Source organism: Cricetulus griseus, chromosome 4 (assembly GCF_003668045.3).
Source record: "Cricetulus griseus strain 17A/GY chromosome 4, alternate assembly CriGri-PICRH-1.0, whole genome shotgun sequence".
NCBI lineage: Eukaryota > Metazoa > Chordata > Mammalia > Rodentia > Cricetidae > Cricetulus > Cricetulus griseus.
In genome coordinates this window covers 100825729-100844149 of record NC_048597.1, presented here as the reverse complement: position 1 = coordinate 100844149, position 18421 = coordinate 100825729, and the positions used below count along the sequence as shown (strand labels likewise).

The following is an 18421-nucleotide window of genomic DNA, read 5'->3' as shown; positions in this document are numbered from 1 at the left end:
CCTCACTGAGGGTGGAGTTAGCAGAGATGGTGAGCAGAAGACACTGCATTTGACAGTATAGGCAAAGGCTCAGAGGTAGGGCAGAGTTGGAGAAAGGGTTCATGGCTGGGGCAGGGAGCAAGAGGAAAGGAATCTGGTACCCTACAGTGCAGGATAGTGACCATGGATGCCAATGAACTGAGTGTTTTAAGACAGCTAGCAGAGAGGTGTTGAGTATTTCTAATGATGAGATGGACACAAGGAGGACACCCACCTGATCATGGCAGAACACACATGTGTGTCTATATGTGTGTGTGTGTATACATACGTGTATATATGCATATGTGTGTATAATGTATGTATTATGTATCAAGGCATCACTATGCATCCCATAAATATGTTAAAGAGAATGTATAAGAACACATCCTAAAGTAAGCTATAGAGTTACCCTGGCAACAGGCATATGGCAGTCAGGCATCCTGTGGGCAAGGCAGCTGAGGTGGACCCAGTGTGGGGACACTCTGGGCTTAGAGAACCCGGAGTCCTTGGTGGAACTGGAGCACAAAGATTTACTTCCCTGAGCCCCATCTGCTGACAGGAGGAAGGGCATAATGATACCACAGGGTTCTAAAGAGGATAGAGTGAGATGATGGGCGTGCTCCAGTTGTAACTGTGTTTAATGGATGGGAGGAAAGAGGGCAAAGTAGGTCTCAGGGAGCAGGGATAATGGCTTGTGTATGGGAGGGAGGTGGGGCTTGCAGGAAGCAGATGTGGAAGAGAACAGAGTACATGCTGCAGGGGAGTTGGAAGCTGTGTAGATGGGAAAATGTCAGGTATCATCAGGGTCAGGGTGACTGAGAAAAGGGGAGACTCTAGGCGTGGCTACAGAGGGACCCACCGAGCAGTCCCTTACACTCCATTCTCCAGTGGGAAGTAGGGAGCAGCTGAGAAGCCACTTCGCCTCTTGTCCTCAGGAAATCTCTTACTGTCCCAGTGCAAAGTGAAACAGATGCATCGTGTGTGTGTGTGTGTGTGTGTGTGTGTGTGTGTGTGTGTGTGTGTGTGTGTGTGTAGGCTGGCCGGCCAATGGCCCAGGGATCCTCCTTTCTCTCACCCCTAAGCTCTGGCACTTACTGCCATGTCTGACTTACAAGTCTGCTGGGGATCACAGCAGCCTCATTACCCACTGAGCCATCTCCCCAGGCCTGCAGATGTGTGTGGTACCATTCTACAGGCTGGGGTCCTGGGCTAGCATATAAGGAAATAGCTGAGTGCAAACAGTTTCTTGCACCTTGCAGAGAACCTGACCCGGCCCTTCTGGTCCTCAACTTTAAAGGCACCCTCCCACACACTTAGCACAGGGTCAGTGAGTCCCTGTCTTGTCCTCTGTGGCCTGACACTGACTTGATGTCATGAGGCAGAGTGTTGTGGTTGAGAGCTAGGGTTCCCAGATCAAGGAGACCTGGGTTCAAATTCTGCCATTCATTTTCTCTGTGACCTCATGGTAGCCACTTTGCTTCTGGGCCTCAGTTTCCTTATGTGTAAAATGGACATGACACTCTTTGGTGAATAAATATGCAAAGGATGACGGTGAGGCACACATTTAGTAAATAATAGCTATCCAAGCAACAAAGGCCAGCTTAGTTTTTAAAGCAAGAGGCTCTTTTTGTTTTGGTGCTTGCTGGCGCTTTTGGTCTGCACCTGTGCTGGGATGCTCCAGTTTGGCAAGCCCCGGAGTCCCAGCATCCCTTGGCTTCCCCGGAAGGAGATTTGAGAGACTTCCAGGGATCCTGGGCCAAATCTGGGCTGGCAGGGTGTACCTCTGCTGAGCTGGTGTATTTTCTGGCTTCCCAGAGTGGGGAGGGCAGCCCTGGAGGCCTGAACAGCCTGTGTCTCCTCCATCTCGGGCCGTCAGCCCTCGCTGGAAGCATCGCCAGAGGCAAGCCCGATGCTATTTGTGTCTTCTAAGCTCCACACCGTGCCTTCATTCCTGTTCCTCCTACACTTCCTGGAGGAAAATCAGATGAAAGCCAGGTGGGGTAGCAGGTGGGGCACAGGACCTGAAGTGAGACTATGAAAGGAGTTCTGCTATCTGGGGCATCCACTGCAGAAGCCAAGGCTCTCAGTGAGCAAGGCTTCTACCTCAGTTTCCCTAGGTGACACTCAGGTGCCTTCATGCTCATCCAGCTGCTATGGTGGTTGGGCATGGTGAGGACCTCACTGTGCATTGTTGGCTGTGTCTCTGAGGAAGGGGACTCTTTGTAACTGGGTTAGGATTTCAGGTGCTGAGTTTTCCCTTCTGTTACCCAAGGGAAGCCATCTGGGACAGTATGATGTCACTTTGAATCAACATGGAAACTAAGCCCCATAAGGGACACTACTTACCGTGCACCCACGATGTGCCATGTCCTGCATTTATTTATTTACTTATTTATTTGGGACTTGGCCTCATGTAGCCCAGGCTAGCCTGGAGCTCAGTATATAGCTGAGGATGACCTTGAATTTCTGACTACCCTACCTCTACTTCCTGAGTTCTGGGGTTACCAGCATGTACCACCACACCTAGTTTTTATGGTGCTGGCAACGAGACCCAGGGCTTCGTTTATTGTAGGCAAGCTCTCCACCCACTGAACCCCAGCCCTGAGTCCTGTGGTTTAAAACCTCATTTGACTCAACACATTTACTGCTTCTCTTAACCCCATGGAGGCGGCACTATAGTATCTCCACTATACAGATGGGGAAACTAAGGCTGGGAGAGACAGGGTCATAGACATGGTAGATTTGCTGCTTCCTTTCTGGTCAGCTCTCAGAATGATGTCCTTAACTCCATATGGTGTCTTTCCTGGACCTGTCCCCAAACTCTCTGACTCTGTGGACCTAAACTTCTAAAAATATATACGCCATGTTACTGCTTTCCATGCACACGTGTGTGCCATGGCATATGTACAGGGGCAGGAGGTAATTCTTGTGGGTCAACTTTCTCCCTTCACTGTGTCGTTATGGGGATTGAACTCGGTTCATCAGTCTTGGCAGCAAGCCCCTTTACATGCTGAGCCATTTTACCAGCCCCAAATCCAAACTTCCATTGAAGAATTCAAGCTCAGCAGGGCACCTCTCCAACAGACTCTTTCCTGCCTTGTTTATCTACTTCCTGTGCCAGCAGTGTTGGGCTCTGATTTCTGGGGAGGAAGGCATCAGGCCCCCCAGGAGGCTTTACTTCCTCTGTGGGACAGTTTTGCTGGAACTAAGAACCCAGGAGAGCCCCAGGCTGTGCGGAGTTCCAAGCTACCTTCCTGCAGCTCCATCCCAGAGTTTAAATGCTCAACCGCCCTTCACCACCTCCCCAGCTCTGCCCTGTTCAGGATGTGAGGATAGAGAGATGATGACCGGGAGAGAATCTCTTCTAACTGTCCTTTGTATGCATTGCATCTTCGGGCTCAAGGTGGTTTGTCCTTCATGATTAGCTAAAGCAGACTTCAAGGGGTTAAGAATTTGGGCATGGCTCTGCTGGGTGGTTTTCTATCCTGTGGGCCCTCTGGGTGGCTCACTGTGTTCATCTGGCAGTAGAACTACACCACACTGGAGGGTCCAGTGTCTTCTTGCTCCCCAGACCTCTCACACCCTTCCTTGTTCAGTAGCCCACCCCTGCCTGGCCCCTTTACAGGTCTCAGAGAGCAAAGGTGGAGGTCACTAAATGTCTTTGTAGCCAAGTCTGGGACTGAGACCATGGTTGAAGGTCCCATCTCCTTAAGAGAAGAGTGGCTGGAGTGTGCAGGGCAATGTGACTGGCTGCCATCTTCCCCCAAGCTGTGCACACAGGGGGACCTCACGGAGGCTACAGGGCTGTCCCACAGGGTCTGCAATCAGGCATACAACCTCAGAAAAAAAAAAAAAGAAACAAAAAACCTCACCCCATGTGTTAGCAAACGCTGCCGCATCTCCATGGAAACAAAGCTGCTGGGGGCTCCTCTGAGTAGGAAAGGGCTCCAGCTGAGTCAGAAAGACACACTGATTATCACTGGACTTTCAGAATGTGCTAAGTCTGGAATAAAACGTTTGCCTAGAAAAGCGGTTTGCACCCCCACTCCCTCTACGTGACAGTGCCTCTGTCCGTGAGGCTGTCCTTCTGTGTCCCCATTGCACTTCCTTCTGTCTGGATCCTCTCCAAGGCATTTGCACGTATCCTGCCTGCAAAGAGGCAGCAGCTGGGTGGCTCTGTTCGAGGTCAGCTTCCTGAAACAGACGGGCTCAAAAAAAAAGTAATTAGAGTTGTCATTAACCTTGGCATCCCAACTCGATGATGGAGGAAGAAGCCAGAGAGATGAAGGAAGACCTGTTGTCACAGACTCCATTGTGTCCCTGCCACTTCCCTGTTGGAGTTCACTACCCCCTCCCAACTGTTTGGCAAAGAATTTTTCCACAGTGTTTGTCCTTAGGCAGGTGTCATTCCTATGGCTGGGCAAGGACACAGACAGCCAGGTCAGTCTCATCCCTTCTACACCAGTCTGGAGCCCTGGCCTTCCAGAGAGGGGTGTGAGGCAGGGTAGGGACAGCCAACGTTCAGGACATTGTTATACACATGTTCTTTTTTTTTTTTTTTTTTTTTTTTTTTTTTTGCAAGAAGCAAACATCCATGGATTTCGTCAGGTTTAGTAGTACTCTGTAACTTCCCAATATTAAAAACTGCTAAGCAGTGCCTCAGTTTCCCCAAGTGTTAGATAAGTGCTTTTAGTATCCATTCAGCCTTAACCATATTTAGTGGTACATGCCTATAATCCTAGTACTCAGGGGGCTGAGGCAGGAGGATGTCAAGTTCAAGGTCAGCTTGGGCTCACAGTGAGACCTTAGCTCAAAAAAAAAAAAAAAAAAAAAAGCAAGCAAACAAACCCTGAAGCTGGAGGCTGTCTCAGTTAGTAAAATGTCTGCCAAGCAAATGTAAGGACCTGAGTTTGGATCCCAGCCCTCATATAAAAGCCAGCAGGAGCTAGGGGCAGTGGGTGGAGACAAACTGATGTCAGGAGTTCATTGGCCGGCCAGGCTATCTGAATCAGTGAGCAACATCCAAGGTCAATGGGAGACTTGGTCTCAAAAAGTAAGATGAAGTGCCATAACATTGACCTCTGACCTCCACACATGGCTGCATGCATGATGAGCACAAGCATGCAGACACTCACGCGCACACACACACACTCAAGCATATACACACACTTGAGCATGCAATGCACTCAAGCATACACAGACACTTCAAGCACACACACACTCAAGCACAGACACACAGGCACTCCAACACACACACACACACACACACACACACACACACACACACACACAGAGAGAAACATACACTCTATCCCTGAAGTTTTGTGGAACCTGTTGGCACAAAGCAAATGACAGTTTAAAAAAATTTCCTAATTGCCCCAGGTTCTGCGTCAAGGGACTGTAAATTGTCACACTGTGTGAATGGTACACGCAGGTGGGCTGTAAATTCAACTGTCTTTCACTGAGGCTCTTTAAACTTGAGGCATCCCATAACCCACCTATAAAGTGGGAAGTCCAGTCAGGTGGCTCCCAAGTCCCTCTCTCACCCAGGCATTTCATCCTCAATACCCACCTGCATGTGTGCCTGGGAGACTCTTCATATTGATGGCTGTGCTGTGCATTGTATGATGTTTAAATAGCATCTCTGGCTTCTACCATTCTACCTACCAGCTCCCTGTAGGTAATGCCACCGGCTATGATAACCAAAACCGTCTCCAGACACTGAGCAGTAGCCTCCAGAGGCAAAGTCAGCTGAAAACCATTCCCTGTACAGGGACTGGTGGTTCATGGACAGAAGAAATGAGCTGAGGAGTCTGGTGTATTATAGTCAACCAGAGCGTGCCAGGGGCAGCAAGCAGGGAGGCCAGAGAGAAGGGGCCCCATGTGCCTTGCAGCCCCTTAAAACCCTATCATGAGTCATTTTGACCTCACCTTGACCACTCCCCGACAGGTGTGGTCAGGCACACCTGTAACCAGCTTCTAGCAGGTATGGCTTACACTGTCCTCTACTTTAGGGGTCGATCAAAGAGAACACTGAGCTAAATCATCCAGTGTCAGCCCCGTGCTTTAGAGCTCCAAGCTGGGCAGTTACTGTCTCAGCAGTGGCCCAGAGCACATTGCCACCACCATTTTGAGGAGCAAACTGAAGCACAGAGAGGCTAAGCAACCTGCTCAGAGCCACACAGGTGATGGAACTAGGAACAGGTGCCCAGGGTAGCCCACAGCTGTAGCCCTATTTTGTGGTTCCACAAAGAAGTATTTCTTGCATCTTGCACCCTGTGCCAGGAACTCTTGGATGCTGATCACTTCCTCTTACCCGTGTAACGTTCCAGGGAAAGAAAGACTCATTACTGCCTAGCTGCTAAGGAATCTGAAGCCATTCACCCAGGCATGCGCAGCCTTCCTGTGGCCACCTGAGACCTGTGTCTTTCACATCCTACTGCCTCTGGGGCGTGCAAGTGTCAAGGGCAGTTGACAGATGGTGGAGGGACACAGAGAGACAGGCAGTCACAGTTTCTTGGACATCCCTCGGATTGACTGGTTCTATCTCACTCGTTGGGGTTCGTCACTTTCTCTCAGTTCCGTTTATCATGATGGGAGCTGGTGGAGCAGCATAGCCTGAGCCATAACCCTAAGCACTGAAATACACAAAACTTCCCTTGTCCAAAGTCCAGGCAGTTAGAACAGCTGCCAGGGCCACTTGCAAGTGACTGCCCTGCACATGTCTCAGTGTCCCCATCTGTAAAGTGGGGGTGAATGGTAGAATTGATCCCATAGGTGCTCACTGATCAAGAAAAACGTGGCAGGGAGTACTTAGCATGGCACCTGGTACACTAAACGCCCCAAGGTGAGATGGGAACTGTGGCCGCTTGGGTGGGAGAATTGATGAGCTTGCCAGGCACCAGCTGTGAGTGCCAGCTGTGCATGGGGTGGGGCAGCTCGGTCATTTGAGGACAGGTTCTGAGAGCCATGCCTGGGAGCCTGGGGCTGGCCTCCACCAGAACAGCCACCTTCTGCTCATGGCAGATGGGCCATTTCTGCTTCTGACAATACTACAGCCCTGAAGCTCAATAAGCGCCACACTAATATCCCCCTGCTTAGCAATCGGGGAGCCAATGAGTGCGCAGAGGGATTCAGGAATTGATGGGGGAGGGAGAGAGGATGTGGGGAACAGAGATGGATGGACAGACAACACAATGCCTACTGTCTGTGCTGAGACATTGTAAGGTAATGCAGCAGCTGCCCTGGCCCCTGCCTACTCCTTGGTGGGACCACATAGTTCAGCCATTTTCCATGCTGGCTCAGGGACCAGTGCACGAACCACCACATCCAGGTTAGCTGGGCAGCTTCTGTCACATAGGTTTCCTCTGCAGCAGAAAGCCATTTGACTCCTCCACATCTCAGGAGCCACAGCCATGCTAACTGGCAGTTAGTGGTGGGGGTATTGTGGAGGCCAGCTTGAACTTTCACGGGAGCCTGAGAGTCACAAACACAGTTGCTGGTCTCTGCAGGGCAGGTTGGAGATGGGTTCTCCCAGGAGCCAAGAGCCATGGTTGTGTGCAAACGTGTGTTCTTGCATGTAGATGCTGATTGTCTGAGTGTGCACTGAATGTTCCAGGGTGCAGGTATTCCTATGCCAGTGGTTCTCAACCTGTGGGGATTGACTGACTCTTTCACAGGGGTTACATATCAGATATCCTGCATATCAGATATTTACACTGTGATTCATAACAGTAGCAAAATTACAGTTATGAAGTAGCAAATGATTTCATGGTTAGGGGTCACAACAACCTGAGGAACTGTATTAAAGTGTCACAGCACTAGGGAGGGTGAGTACCACTGTCCTATGTGATATGTGTCTAGAATAGGCCTTGAGCCCTATGGTCATTGCAGCCTTTTACAAAATGGGAATGGGTTCCCAAGCATCCTGGTCACAGAGACACATGGGACAGCTGGAGAGTACAGAAAGTATAAAAGTCTGCAGCCATCAGTGAATGTCACCACGACCCAGGCACATACACATCATTTCCTCTCTATAACATTCCCAGAGCGAAGGGCTTGGTTCTCCCTAGGTCACAGGGCAAGGAGCCGAGGCCCAGAATGGCTAAGTTACTCACCTGGCATCACTGAACTGGGAAGTGACAGATGCAGAGCCAAAACTGGTTGCATCCTAACTGTCCCTTGTCTCACAGTATGGGGTACGCAGCAGGTTTCAATGTTTGACACCATGCTCATCTTCCTGAATTGGAGTGGCAACATCTGGCCAGTGGTGATCCACTTCCCACTTGCTCCAGAGGTCAAACATTGCTATCCAGAAAGGAGGGTAGAGGAACGTGACCCTTCCTATGCTCCCAAGGACATCTTAGGGAGTGGGAGGTGCCCACCCAATTCCTTTGAGTAGTCAGTGGTCCCCTGAAGCACCCGCCTTGTGATGGATGTGTCCTGGATGGCACCAGGCATCATAAAGTTAATTGGGCATGTGAAGACCTAACTAGAGAGTGACAGCTACTTACAGTGGCCAGCTAATTGCTTGAGCAGAGGAAGAGTGGAAAAGAGACAGCTATAAAACCAGGCTCCCTCAGGGACTGTCTCAGCACCAAGGACCAGAAGGGACATCTGAGTGTTTGGGCTCTAGGACCTAAGGTCTCTCAGTGCTGTCTACATTAGGAAGTTTGAGGAGTGGCTTCTATGACCCTCTTAGAGCAGAAGCTAGACAGAGGGTACCAGGAGAGCCAGGTTCATTCAAAGTCACTGGGCTGGTTAGTTTTTTTTTTTTTTTTTTGTCAACTTGACACAAGCTAGAGTCACCTGGGAAGAGGGAACCTCAATTGAGAAAATGCTTTTGGGTAAGTTTCTGAGGACATTTTCTTGATTGGTGATTGATGGAGGAGGGCCCAACCCACTGTGGGTGGTGCCATCCCCTGGGCTGGTAACCCTGGGAAGCATAAGAAAGGTGGTTGAATATGAGCCCATGGGGGCAAGCCAGTAATTAGTGTTCCTCCATGGTTTCTACTTTTGTTCCCACCTCCAGGTTCCTGCCCTGACTTCCCTCAGTGATAGACTATAAGTTGTAAGCCGCCAAATAAGCTCTTTTCTATCCCAAGTTGTTTTTGGTCATGGTCTTTATCAGAGCAATAGAAAATTAGCTTGGACAGTAATTGGTCCCATAGAATGGGCTACTACTGTGACAAACCTGACTGTGTGGTCTTGGGGTGGGGGGTTGTGGAATGATTTTGGAGCTTGGGGCTGGCAAAGCTACTACTGAGTGTTCAGAGCTTAATGAGCCATTGCAGGAACTTGGACATAAGAAATGCTATAAGAGAAGCAGACCATGGGGGCCTGCTCAGCTTGGGAGATTTCACTGGGAAGTCTGAAAGCCCCTTCCAGGCTCTATGGGGCTGTTTGTGCAGTATTTTTTTTGAATGAAGGATCTGTGATTTCTGCTCATCTTGAGCTGCATAATCAGTGGTAATTAAGAAAATACCAACACAGCCGTCAACTGGCTAAGAGGAAGGGTTCCCACTCACACTCTTCAGCATTTCACCTGCACACCTCAAGCTTGGGGAATTTCCTTTTCTTGTCTAATGAAAGGTGATGTGTGTTGCCCATGAAGAGTTAAAGTATGGAGGAGAAGCCTTTGGCGATGCTTCCTGTGGGAGACAGGGACAATAGTTACTGCCAGTGTTTTGATTTTTCTTTTGTTTTCTCTTTGATGCACACAACAAAGGTATTCAGACATAACACCTCCAATCTCATATTCACAGCCTGATGGATTTTGCACTCTGGCTCGGGGCTCTTTTCCCACTTAGCAGATTGAGGCAAGGGTTCACATGAGGTTCTCCCTCACCTCTTCTGAAGCAGCATTTGGCAAGGCGGGGGAGCTGGAGCTGGTCTGTGCAAGCTCAGGAGTGGAGGGAGCATCAGCTTCATACACATGAGGCCTTAGGTTCCACCCCCAGAACCAGAAAATAACAACAAAAATGAAACAGTGCAGAGTGCATATGGAGCCCCTTTTAAAAATTCAGGTTCTTGAGTCTTGTTCTGTGTGGTGATATCTTGAGTGTACAAATAAAGTCTGTCTGTAGATCAGAGAATGGAGCTTGCCACTAGCTAACCATAGAGGTCTGTAGGTCTGTACAGCAACATATATTCACAGCTTACAGTTCTGAGCCCATAGAACCATCTTCTAAGCATTACATGTGCTCTCTGGAGGATCAAGATGGGCCATGGGTTTGGGGAACATTTGCTCAAGGTTGCATAACTGAACACGGATGTTCAGGCTTAGCTGGACCAGTCACCAAGATGGAGCCAGAACCCGATCATGAGAACTTTGTCACAAAGTTGGGTGATTGACAGTTAGTGAGGGGGTCCCAGTGTGCCCTGAGCTCTCCTGCTGAGATCTGTAAGAGCAGATGGTTCTGGTGTAAAAGAACAGAGAGCTTTGTCACCAGACTGTGAACCTGCTGGTCACACATAGTGGCATGGTTTTGTCCTAGCCCCTTGCAAAATTTTGTTGCTGGATTTGAAATCTCCAGCTCTAGAGGCCTTCCAAGTAGGCCACATTTGGTGCCGAGTGGAGAGTGTCCATGTAGGTGGATATGAGATGCCTTGTTCATTCCTGGGACAAGAAGAAAGGTCCACCTGTCACCTCACAGCCTCCTCCTAACTGCTGTGACAAGGGCTGGGGGCATCAGGTTATGGCCTTCATTCAGTCTGTAGGACTTGTAAAGCCTCTAATGCACACTCAGGAAACCTGCCGTGGACGTATGGGGTAACAAGCCTGCAAGCATGATGGAAGGACCAGGAATTCTGATGGGGCAGTTACAATGTGGGCTTGCAAGTGGGGACAGTCTATGCCCTGTTTGTCCAAGAAGAGGTAGAAAAGCAGGAAACCCCCTTAAAATGGTCACCAGTGAAGCATGTTGCAGATTGGCCATAGCTGTGTGACCTTTGTGAGCCTCTTACCCTCTCTGTGCCATGGACCCCCATGATAGACAGATCCTATCAGTTAAATCTGAAATGCTCCCTCAGCCAGGCTTCTGTGTTGAATATCTGCTCCCCATATGGGGGAGCTCTTTTGGGGAGGCCATGGAACTTCCTGAGACAGGGCTTTGTTGGAGGCAGGAGGTCACTAGGGAGCAGCCTTTGGAGATTATACCCACTTCTGGCCCCTGGTGCACTCTGCCTCTTCCACATGCTCCCTCTGCTGTGGATTAGACAGCTTTTTCCTTTCCCTACCGTGATGGACTGAGACCCTCTGAAACTGTGAGCCAAATGAGCGCTCCTCCCTTTAGTTGCTTCTGTCAGCTGACTTGTCACTGGTGATGAACAGGGACCGAGGCACGGGAGATAAAGTTTTCCAGCCAGAGCAGTGGAAGAGAAGTCTTGACAAGAAGAATGTCATCATGCATTGCTTCCACTTTCCCTACAGCTGCCCTCAGGTTCTCACACTGTACAATCCGACTGCATGGAGAGGAGCCATGCTGTTTCACTGTGAGGCCAAATTGCCAAAGGTGAACTCACCCAGCAGCCCCAACTAGTAGAGATGAATTCGGGCTGGCTCAGAGGAGATGGGGTATGGAGCTCTCAGAATCTCCTGCCACCCCCCACCTCAGCTGGCCCTGCAGAACCCCCAGGACACTGAGAAGCACAATTTAGCAAACATTGGTATGACCACTATTGTCTGGATGAGACTGAACTGTAGACAGGCAAGCCAGGCTGAAATCCCAACATCAGGATCCTACAGTAAGGTGGCTTGCTTGTTGGGTGGTTGATCTCTTCCCCCTCCCTCCCTCCCTCCCTCCCTCCCTCCCTCCCTCCTCCCTCCCTCCCTCCCTCCCTCCCCCCTCCCTCCCTCCCTCCCCTCTTCCCCCCTCTTTTGTCTGTCTCTCTGTTCATGTGTGTGCAGGTGCACATGTATGTAGAGGCCCCAGGACATTTGGTTCATTCCCCAGGAGCTATCCACTTTGTTATCCAGACAGGGGCTCACTGGCCTGGAGCTCTCCAAGCAGGTTGGGCTGGCTGGCCAGTGGGCCCCAGGGGTCTCCCATTTCACTGCTGCAGTTACCAGTGAGCACCCCCACATCCTACATTAACTCAGATTTCTGGAAATTTCTCATGTTCTTATGCTTGCAAGGCAGGTGCTTTGTCAACTTCACTATCTCCCCAGCCCCTGGTATTTTTGTTGTTGTTGTTTTCTTTGGTGGGAGAGGTACACAGGATAGCCCATGTGTCCATGCTGTCCTGAAACTCACTAAGTAGCCCAGGCTGTCCTCACACTCCTGATCCTCCTGCCTCAGCCTTCCAGATGCTCAGATTGCAGGTGTGACTACCCTGCTCAGTTGCAGGGCACAGAAGCAGCACTGAGGTCACTTTGCCATTGGTGTGGGAAAGGCATGAGAACAGGGCAAGGTGAGGTTTGGCTGCTTGAGTGGAGCCCGACACTGCTTGGCATGTTGCTCTGTGTGTGGCAGTAAGGGACAGGGCCTGGGACAGACTGCCTGAATCTTGATCTCTCTTGTGAGAGTGGCCCCAGTAAGCCACTTAGCCTCAGGTTTCTGAACTGAGTAAATGGGTACAGGAGCATGGAGGATCCTCATTGTGTGCCGGGGTGGTAGGATAAACTCATCGTAAGTTGCAAAAGTCATAAGTAGGAAATGCATGTGACTTTTCACTGTTAAGTGGCCCAGTGCACAGTCAAATGCAGTCATTTCTCATAATGATTGTGGGGCTGGCAGGAAGCCAGGCCCACTGCTGCCACACACCATCATGAAAGAGGACTACACCATAGAATTTTTATCTTCTAGAAGGAGATAAAAATTACAGATAGTTTTTGTCTATTTAGTTCGTTATTTTCTTTGAGACAGGGTCTCATGTAGCCCAGACTGGCCTCATACTCACCATGACCTTGAACTTCTGATTCTCCTGCCTCTGCCTCCCAAGTGCTGAGACTATAGGCGCGTGCCACCACTCCTGATTTACGTGTGCTGGCCATAGAACCCAGGGCTTGGTTTATGCTAGACAAGTAGCCAGCCAGCTGAGCCATGTCCTTACCTAGGATGGTTTTAACTTGAGTCTCTTTAATACCACAGGGAAGGAAAAAATTCTTAAGTCAGGGATAGTGGGAATTGTGAGTCCCTGGAGAGGTTGGAAGGTTTGCTCAGTGAACTGATACAAAGTGTTGACCTTGGTGCCAATCACATGGCAAGTGCACCGCAGGGGCAGTTACCACCACCTTGGGCATTCTGGGAGCACAGACTGTTGGTGGCTCCAGTTACTGCCTCTATGGGTCCATAGGAATAGTTTCTGGGGAGAGGTGTGTGAGCTTGGGTTCTTCGCTGATGCCTCCCAGAAGTGAGGTGTAGCCTAGGTCACAGTGGCTTACAGAGTGCTCTTCATTCCTCCCTTGGGGGGACTTGAAGGGGAAGTACCAGCAAATGATTTTCAGGAGCCATGGGGCCCTCGGGCAGAGTCCATATTTGATGGCTGTGGGCAGGGCTGCCGGGGGACCCTCTGGAGCCTGTGGTTCCCAGGTCCCTCCAAGGCCTCTCTTGCCCACTGTGCACTATGGGCTTCACATCACAAAGGTATGGCCGAGTCTAGTTCCAGTGCCCCACCCTACCCCCGGGTCTAGAATAAGACAACACGGCTTTCAGTTTTGTTTGACATCTCTTTCATTTTGTTTGAGACAGGCTCTTACTCTATAACCTTGGAACACAACCTGACCTGGGATTCCCAGCAATCCTCCCAGCTACCCAGGTGCTGGGATTATAGATGTGAGCCATCTCACTCAGATGGACCAGTAGATCTTTGGTTCGAGGAAAGGACAGGGAGAGGACTTGAAACCAGTAGATATGTCTGAAAACCCAGATGCCAACCCACAGGGTGCCTGCAGGTTTAGTGTTTACACCTGTTGCTTCATTATCCAGCCAGAGCCTGGGCCAGCAGCATTAAGCAACTCTGCTTCAGAGCTTTCTAGAAAGTTCCCCCTCAGACTCATGTTTCAGAACCGGCATTTTGGCAGGTGCCTACAGTATGCTTAGTTTGAAAGCATTTATTCCAGAGGCTTGTGATGATGGCCAAGTGCAGGTGTGTTACAATTAGCTAGCTGACTCAGAACTCTGAAGGCAGGTCCTTGGAGGCTGTGACAGTTAGGAAAGGCCTGGCCCTGAAGCCATTAGCATAGATGGGCACTGAGGGGCCTGGACTTGGAGTGGGCTCAGGAATTCTGAAAGAGCTGGCACCTGGAAGTCTTTCCAGGGAAGGTTCCACAGCCACTGTCAGAGTCTCAAGAACATAGACTCAGAGATGGAGGGCCTTGCTCTGCTTGGGCCACATTGGGAGTGCATGGTTCTGAGGGTCTTTACTGCCCTGTCTCTGCTCCAGGCGCCTGGTGGACCGTCTGGAGAACATGAGGAAGAATGTGGCCGGGGATGGCGTGAACCGCTGCATTCTATGTGGAGAGCAGCTGGGCATGCTGGGCTCTACCTGTGTCGTGTGTGAAGACTGTAAGAAGGTACCAACATCACACACCCTTCCTTTCCTGTTGGACACCTGCATGGGGAAGAGTGATGTGGGGGACTGAACTGTGGATCTGGGGCCTGAGGTCTGTAGGATGGAGTTTGGCTTCTAAAGGCAGTTGTAGGATATGAATTCTGCAGGATTCTCAGTCTCCCAAAGTCACCTGGGTGCTGGTTCCTTCCATGGAAGGCCTTTCTGTCCCTTTAGAGCTGAGTTCATCTATACAAGATGAACTCAGGAGTCTGGGGCATGACAATCCTGTCTATAGGTTAGTTAGTAAGTTAGGTGTGGTCTGAAGAGCATGGTGTGTGAATGTGTGTGTAGGTATGTGTGTACACATATGTATGTACATGCATGCACATACATTAGCTCACACACATTTGTGTGTTCCCTTAACATGCATCAAGCTATAAGAGACTTAGATAACAAAGGCAGGCAAGATGGCTCAGCAGGTAAGGCACCTGTCATACAAGCCTAGTGACCTGACTCCATCCTGGAACCCTGGCAATGTAGAAGAAAAGAATGCCACAGAGTTCTCCTCTGGCCGCACACACACTAAAACCCACACTAGTATAAAAATAAAATTACTTTTTAAAAAGGAAGATTTAGAAAGTCTCTCTCCAGCCAACATGGACTCCTTGGACTTTAAGAGCATTTTTCCAAGCAGAGAAACCCCTCCCTGAGCTCTTGCCCTGACCACCACCAAACTATGAGCACCCAGCCTTTCCAGAACAGAGACATGACTGCCTTTGATCCACCTGATCCCACTCAAGGGAATTCGGTGATTCACCCAGCTAGAGATACCCATCATGCTATTGGGCATCTCCCACCCGGTGATACTGTAGAGTCAGTATTGAGATAGCTGGGCGTGGTAGCTCAGGTCTTTAGTCCCAGCACTTGGGAGGCAGAAGGCAGGCAGATCTCTGTGAGTTTGAGGCCAGCCTTGTCTACAGAGTGAGTTCCAGGACAGCCAAGGCTACACAGAGAAACCCTGACTCAAAGAAAGCAAATATAGTATTGGGGAAAGTTCATCTGAAAGATAATACATTATAACAGTTATCTTGACAGACAATTTTATGCACTCTTGGGTTTTCCTGTTTGTCCTTAACTGATTCAATGCCCCTCTGTGTTGTCAGGTTGTTATTCAGACATTGTTTGTTTACTAGAATAGTGGGTGTGTGGTCATGGCTAAAACTGTCTCAAGTCTTCTGGGAAACGAAAGAAGCCAATAAACAATGAATATACTGACATTTCTTAAAAATCATGCCAGTGGTTTCCTCCATGTGGTGGGTGAGAACCCAGACCCTACAGGATGGATTCTTTGAGAGATCTCCCCTCCAACCCTTGGAAAGAATTCAGCTCTTGCCATTGGCAGCAAGACCCAAAGTGAAACTTTGTTCCAATTGGTCTTGCTCTCCCGAGAAAGTGAGGAAGGGTTTTAGATCTTTTCATCCCCCAAGATATCTTGAACTCCATTGCTGCACCCACTCCCCACCCCCACCCTACCATCCTTAGTCCCCCAACAGCTCAAAGTGCCTCACCTGTGTGTGTGCCCTGGCTGTTTTGTTCACAGAATGTCTGCACCAAGTGTGGGGTGGAGACCTCCAACAACCGCCCGCATCCAGTATGGCTCTGTAAGATCTGCCTTGAGCAGAGGGAGGTGAGTGACCAGGCCTGTGCCTGGAGGTGAGGTGAGTGGTGATGCTTGGAGGCTTGGCGCTTGGCCTGGCTCTTGTGTCTTAAGGGTTTGGAAGGATAGGAACCAGCCTAGATCTAGGGTTGTGGCTAGTGGATAGTGTTTGGTTAATACACATGAGACCTGTATTTAGCCTCCAACATGGCTTGAACTGGGCATGGTGGTGCACATTTGTAATCTTAGAACTGGAGAGGTGGGTGTAGGAGGATCAGGAGTTCAAGGTCAGCCTCAAACTCATAGTGGATCTGAGGCCAGCCTGGATCCACAAGACCCTGTCTAAAAACATAAAAGGAATGAATGGCTGGTGAAGTGTCAGTGTCTCTTCCTGTGCCACTGTGGCCTTTCTCTTCCTCCCATCCTCCCTTTGCCTCTTTATCACTGCCCTCCTCATCCCTGTCCCTCACTTTCTGAGTATCTCTCCCCCAAGTCTCCCTCTCCGTCTTTCTCTATGTGTGGCATAAGTGTATATGCACGTGTGTGATAGTGTGCTCACCCAGGTGTGAACCTGTAGTATCCAGAGGTCAACATCAGGTGTCTGTCATTATTGTCTTTGCCCTGCTTTTAAGTCAGGGTCTCTCGCTGAGCCTGGGTTCAGCTAGGCTGGCTGGCCAGTGGGCCCCTGGGATTCCCCAGCACTGGAGTGACAGGCATACACTGCCCAGATTTTTTGTGGGTGCTAGAGATCTGACAGGTCCTCATGCTTGCCCTCTACCCACTGAGTCATCTCCACAGAACCCCCTGCATCTCTTCTTCCTCCTTGCTTGTTGCCTTTCTCATCTCCCCATTTTCTGATCCTTTCCCTCTCCCCTCCTCCACAATATTTTTCTCTTCACTCTTGTTTCCTTCTCTTCCTGTGCTCTCCCATCCTTCATCCCTTTTCTCTGCTCATTCTTTGCTTTGATCTCCTCTTCAATCTTTCTCCCACCCAGACCTGCTTTGTGTTATTGATTTATCTCCAACCCCTTTACCACTCACCGCCTGTTGCAGATGCTTGCCTTGGAGAGATTGTCACAGTGGCCACATTCTCTCTTTTCAGCCTCAGGACAATAAGGCATGCAGGAAGGGTTGATGATGTGTTATTCATGGCAGAGTGGGGAAAACAAGAAGTGGAGGGGGGACCTCTAACATGAGTGATGGCAGGTCTCTGAATCCACTCCATGGTCTGAAAGAAAAAGGAAGGAGGGCACAGTAGCCAGGAAGATAGGTGGAGGGTACAGGGTCATCACCACCCAGAAGTAGGGAGAGAGCCAAGGGTATAAACACGATGACTCACCTCTCCACATTACACATTCCTCTGGTATTCTGGATCACATAAGCCAGAGGACCAAAGTCATGGAAGCCCTGTTATTATGAGCCACACTGGGTAACTTTGTAGGGCATATAGCAAGATGGGAATGAGGGAGTCTTCCAGATGTCCCCACATCATCTTGTCTAACCTGAAGTCATGATAAAGGCCTGGGGTCTTGAAGAAGTTGTCAGGGAATAGATCATCTATTTTGTCTTTTTGAGGCAAAGTCTTGTATAGCACAGGATGACCTCAAATATGAATTCCTGATCCTCCTGCCTCCAAGCATTAGGGCTTATAGGTACATCCCACCTTCCTTACATCAAGTGCAAGGCCATAGTTAGAAGATGAGAGAATTGGCATTGAGCCCTCACTCTTCCTCTCTCTGGCCGTGAGCTATTGGATAGATCCTTGACATGGTAAACATTTAACTTTCTCTATCAATAAAATGGCCATCATGTTGGTGAGGCTGATGAGTGGAACAGATGTATATGGCCACTGTCATGGCCATGAGCCATGGGAGCAAAGATAAAAATTGGCAGTTGCCTGCCATCTCTCCCACACCTGCCTCCCTCCCTTCCCAGGTCTGGAAGCGCTCAGGAGCATGGTTCTTCAAAGGTTTCCCCAAACAGGTCCTTCCACAGCCCATGCCTATAAAGAAGACCAAGCCCCAGCAGCCTGCTGGTGAGCCTGCCGCCCTGGAGCAGCCTACACCTGAGTCCAGGCACACAGCCAGGGCTCCAGCTCGAGGTAGGACAAAACTAACCCTTTTCAGAACCTTGGACAGGTCCTGGCCTACTGGTCTACCTGAAGGCATCCTAGGAAACTGTTTGTTGCCAGCTAACTTCTGGCCTCTGTCTAAGTTTCCTTAACCCCTTCACAGTTTACCATGAACCTTGTTT

The 18421-nt window shown here is 49.8% G+C and overlaps 1 protein-coding gene across 1 annotated transcript in view; it reads left to right on the top strand.

Moving 5' to 3' along the window:
- The window catches only part of Rph3a (rabphilin 3A), a 49657-nt gene that overhangs the window by 13381 nt on the left and 17855 nt on the right, over nt 1–18421 (top strand). Inside the window, exons 4-6 of the mRNA XM_035444566.1 lie at nt 14404–14533; nt 16112–16198; nt 18104–18269. Of these exons, the coding sequence (XP_035300457.1) occupies nt 14404–14533; nt 16112–16198; nt 18104–18269 (383 nt within the window). The remainder of the gene's footprint in view (nt 1–14403; nt 14534–16111; nt 16199–18103; nt 18270–18421) is intronic.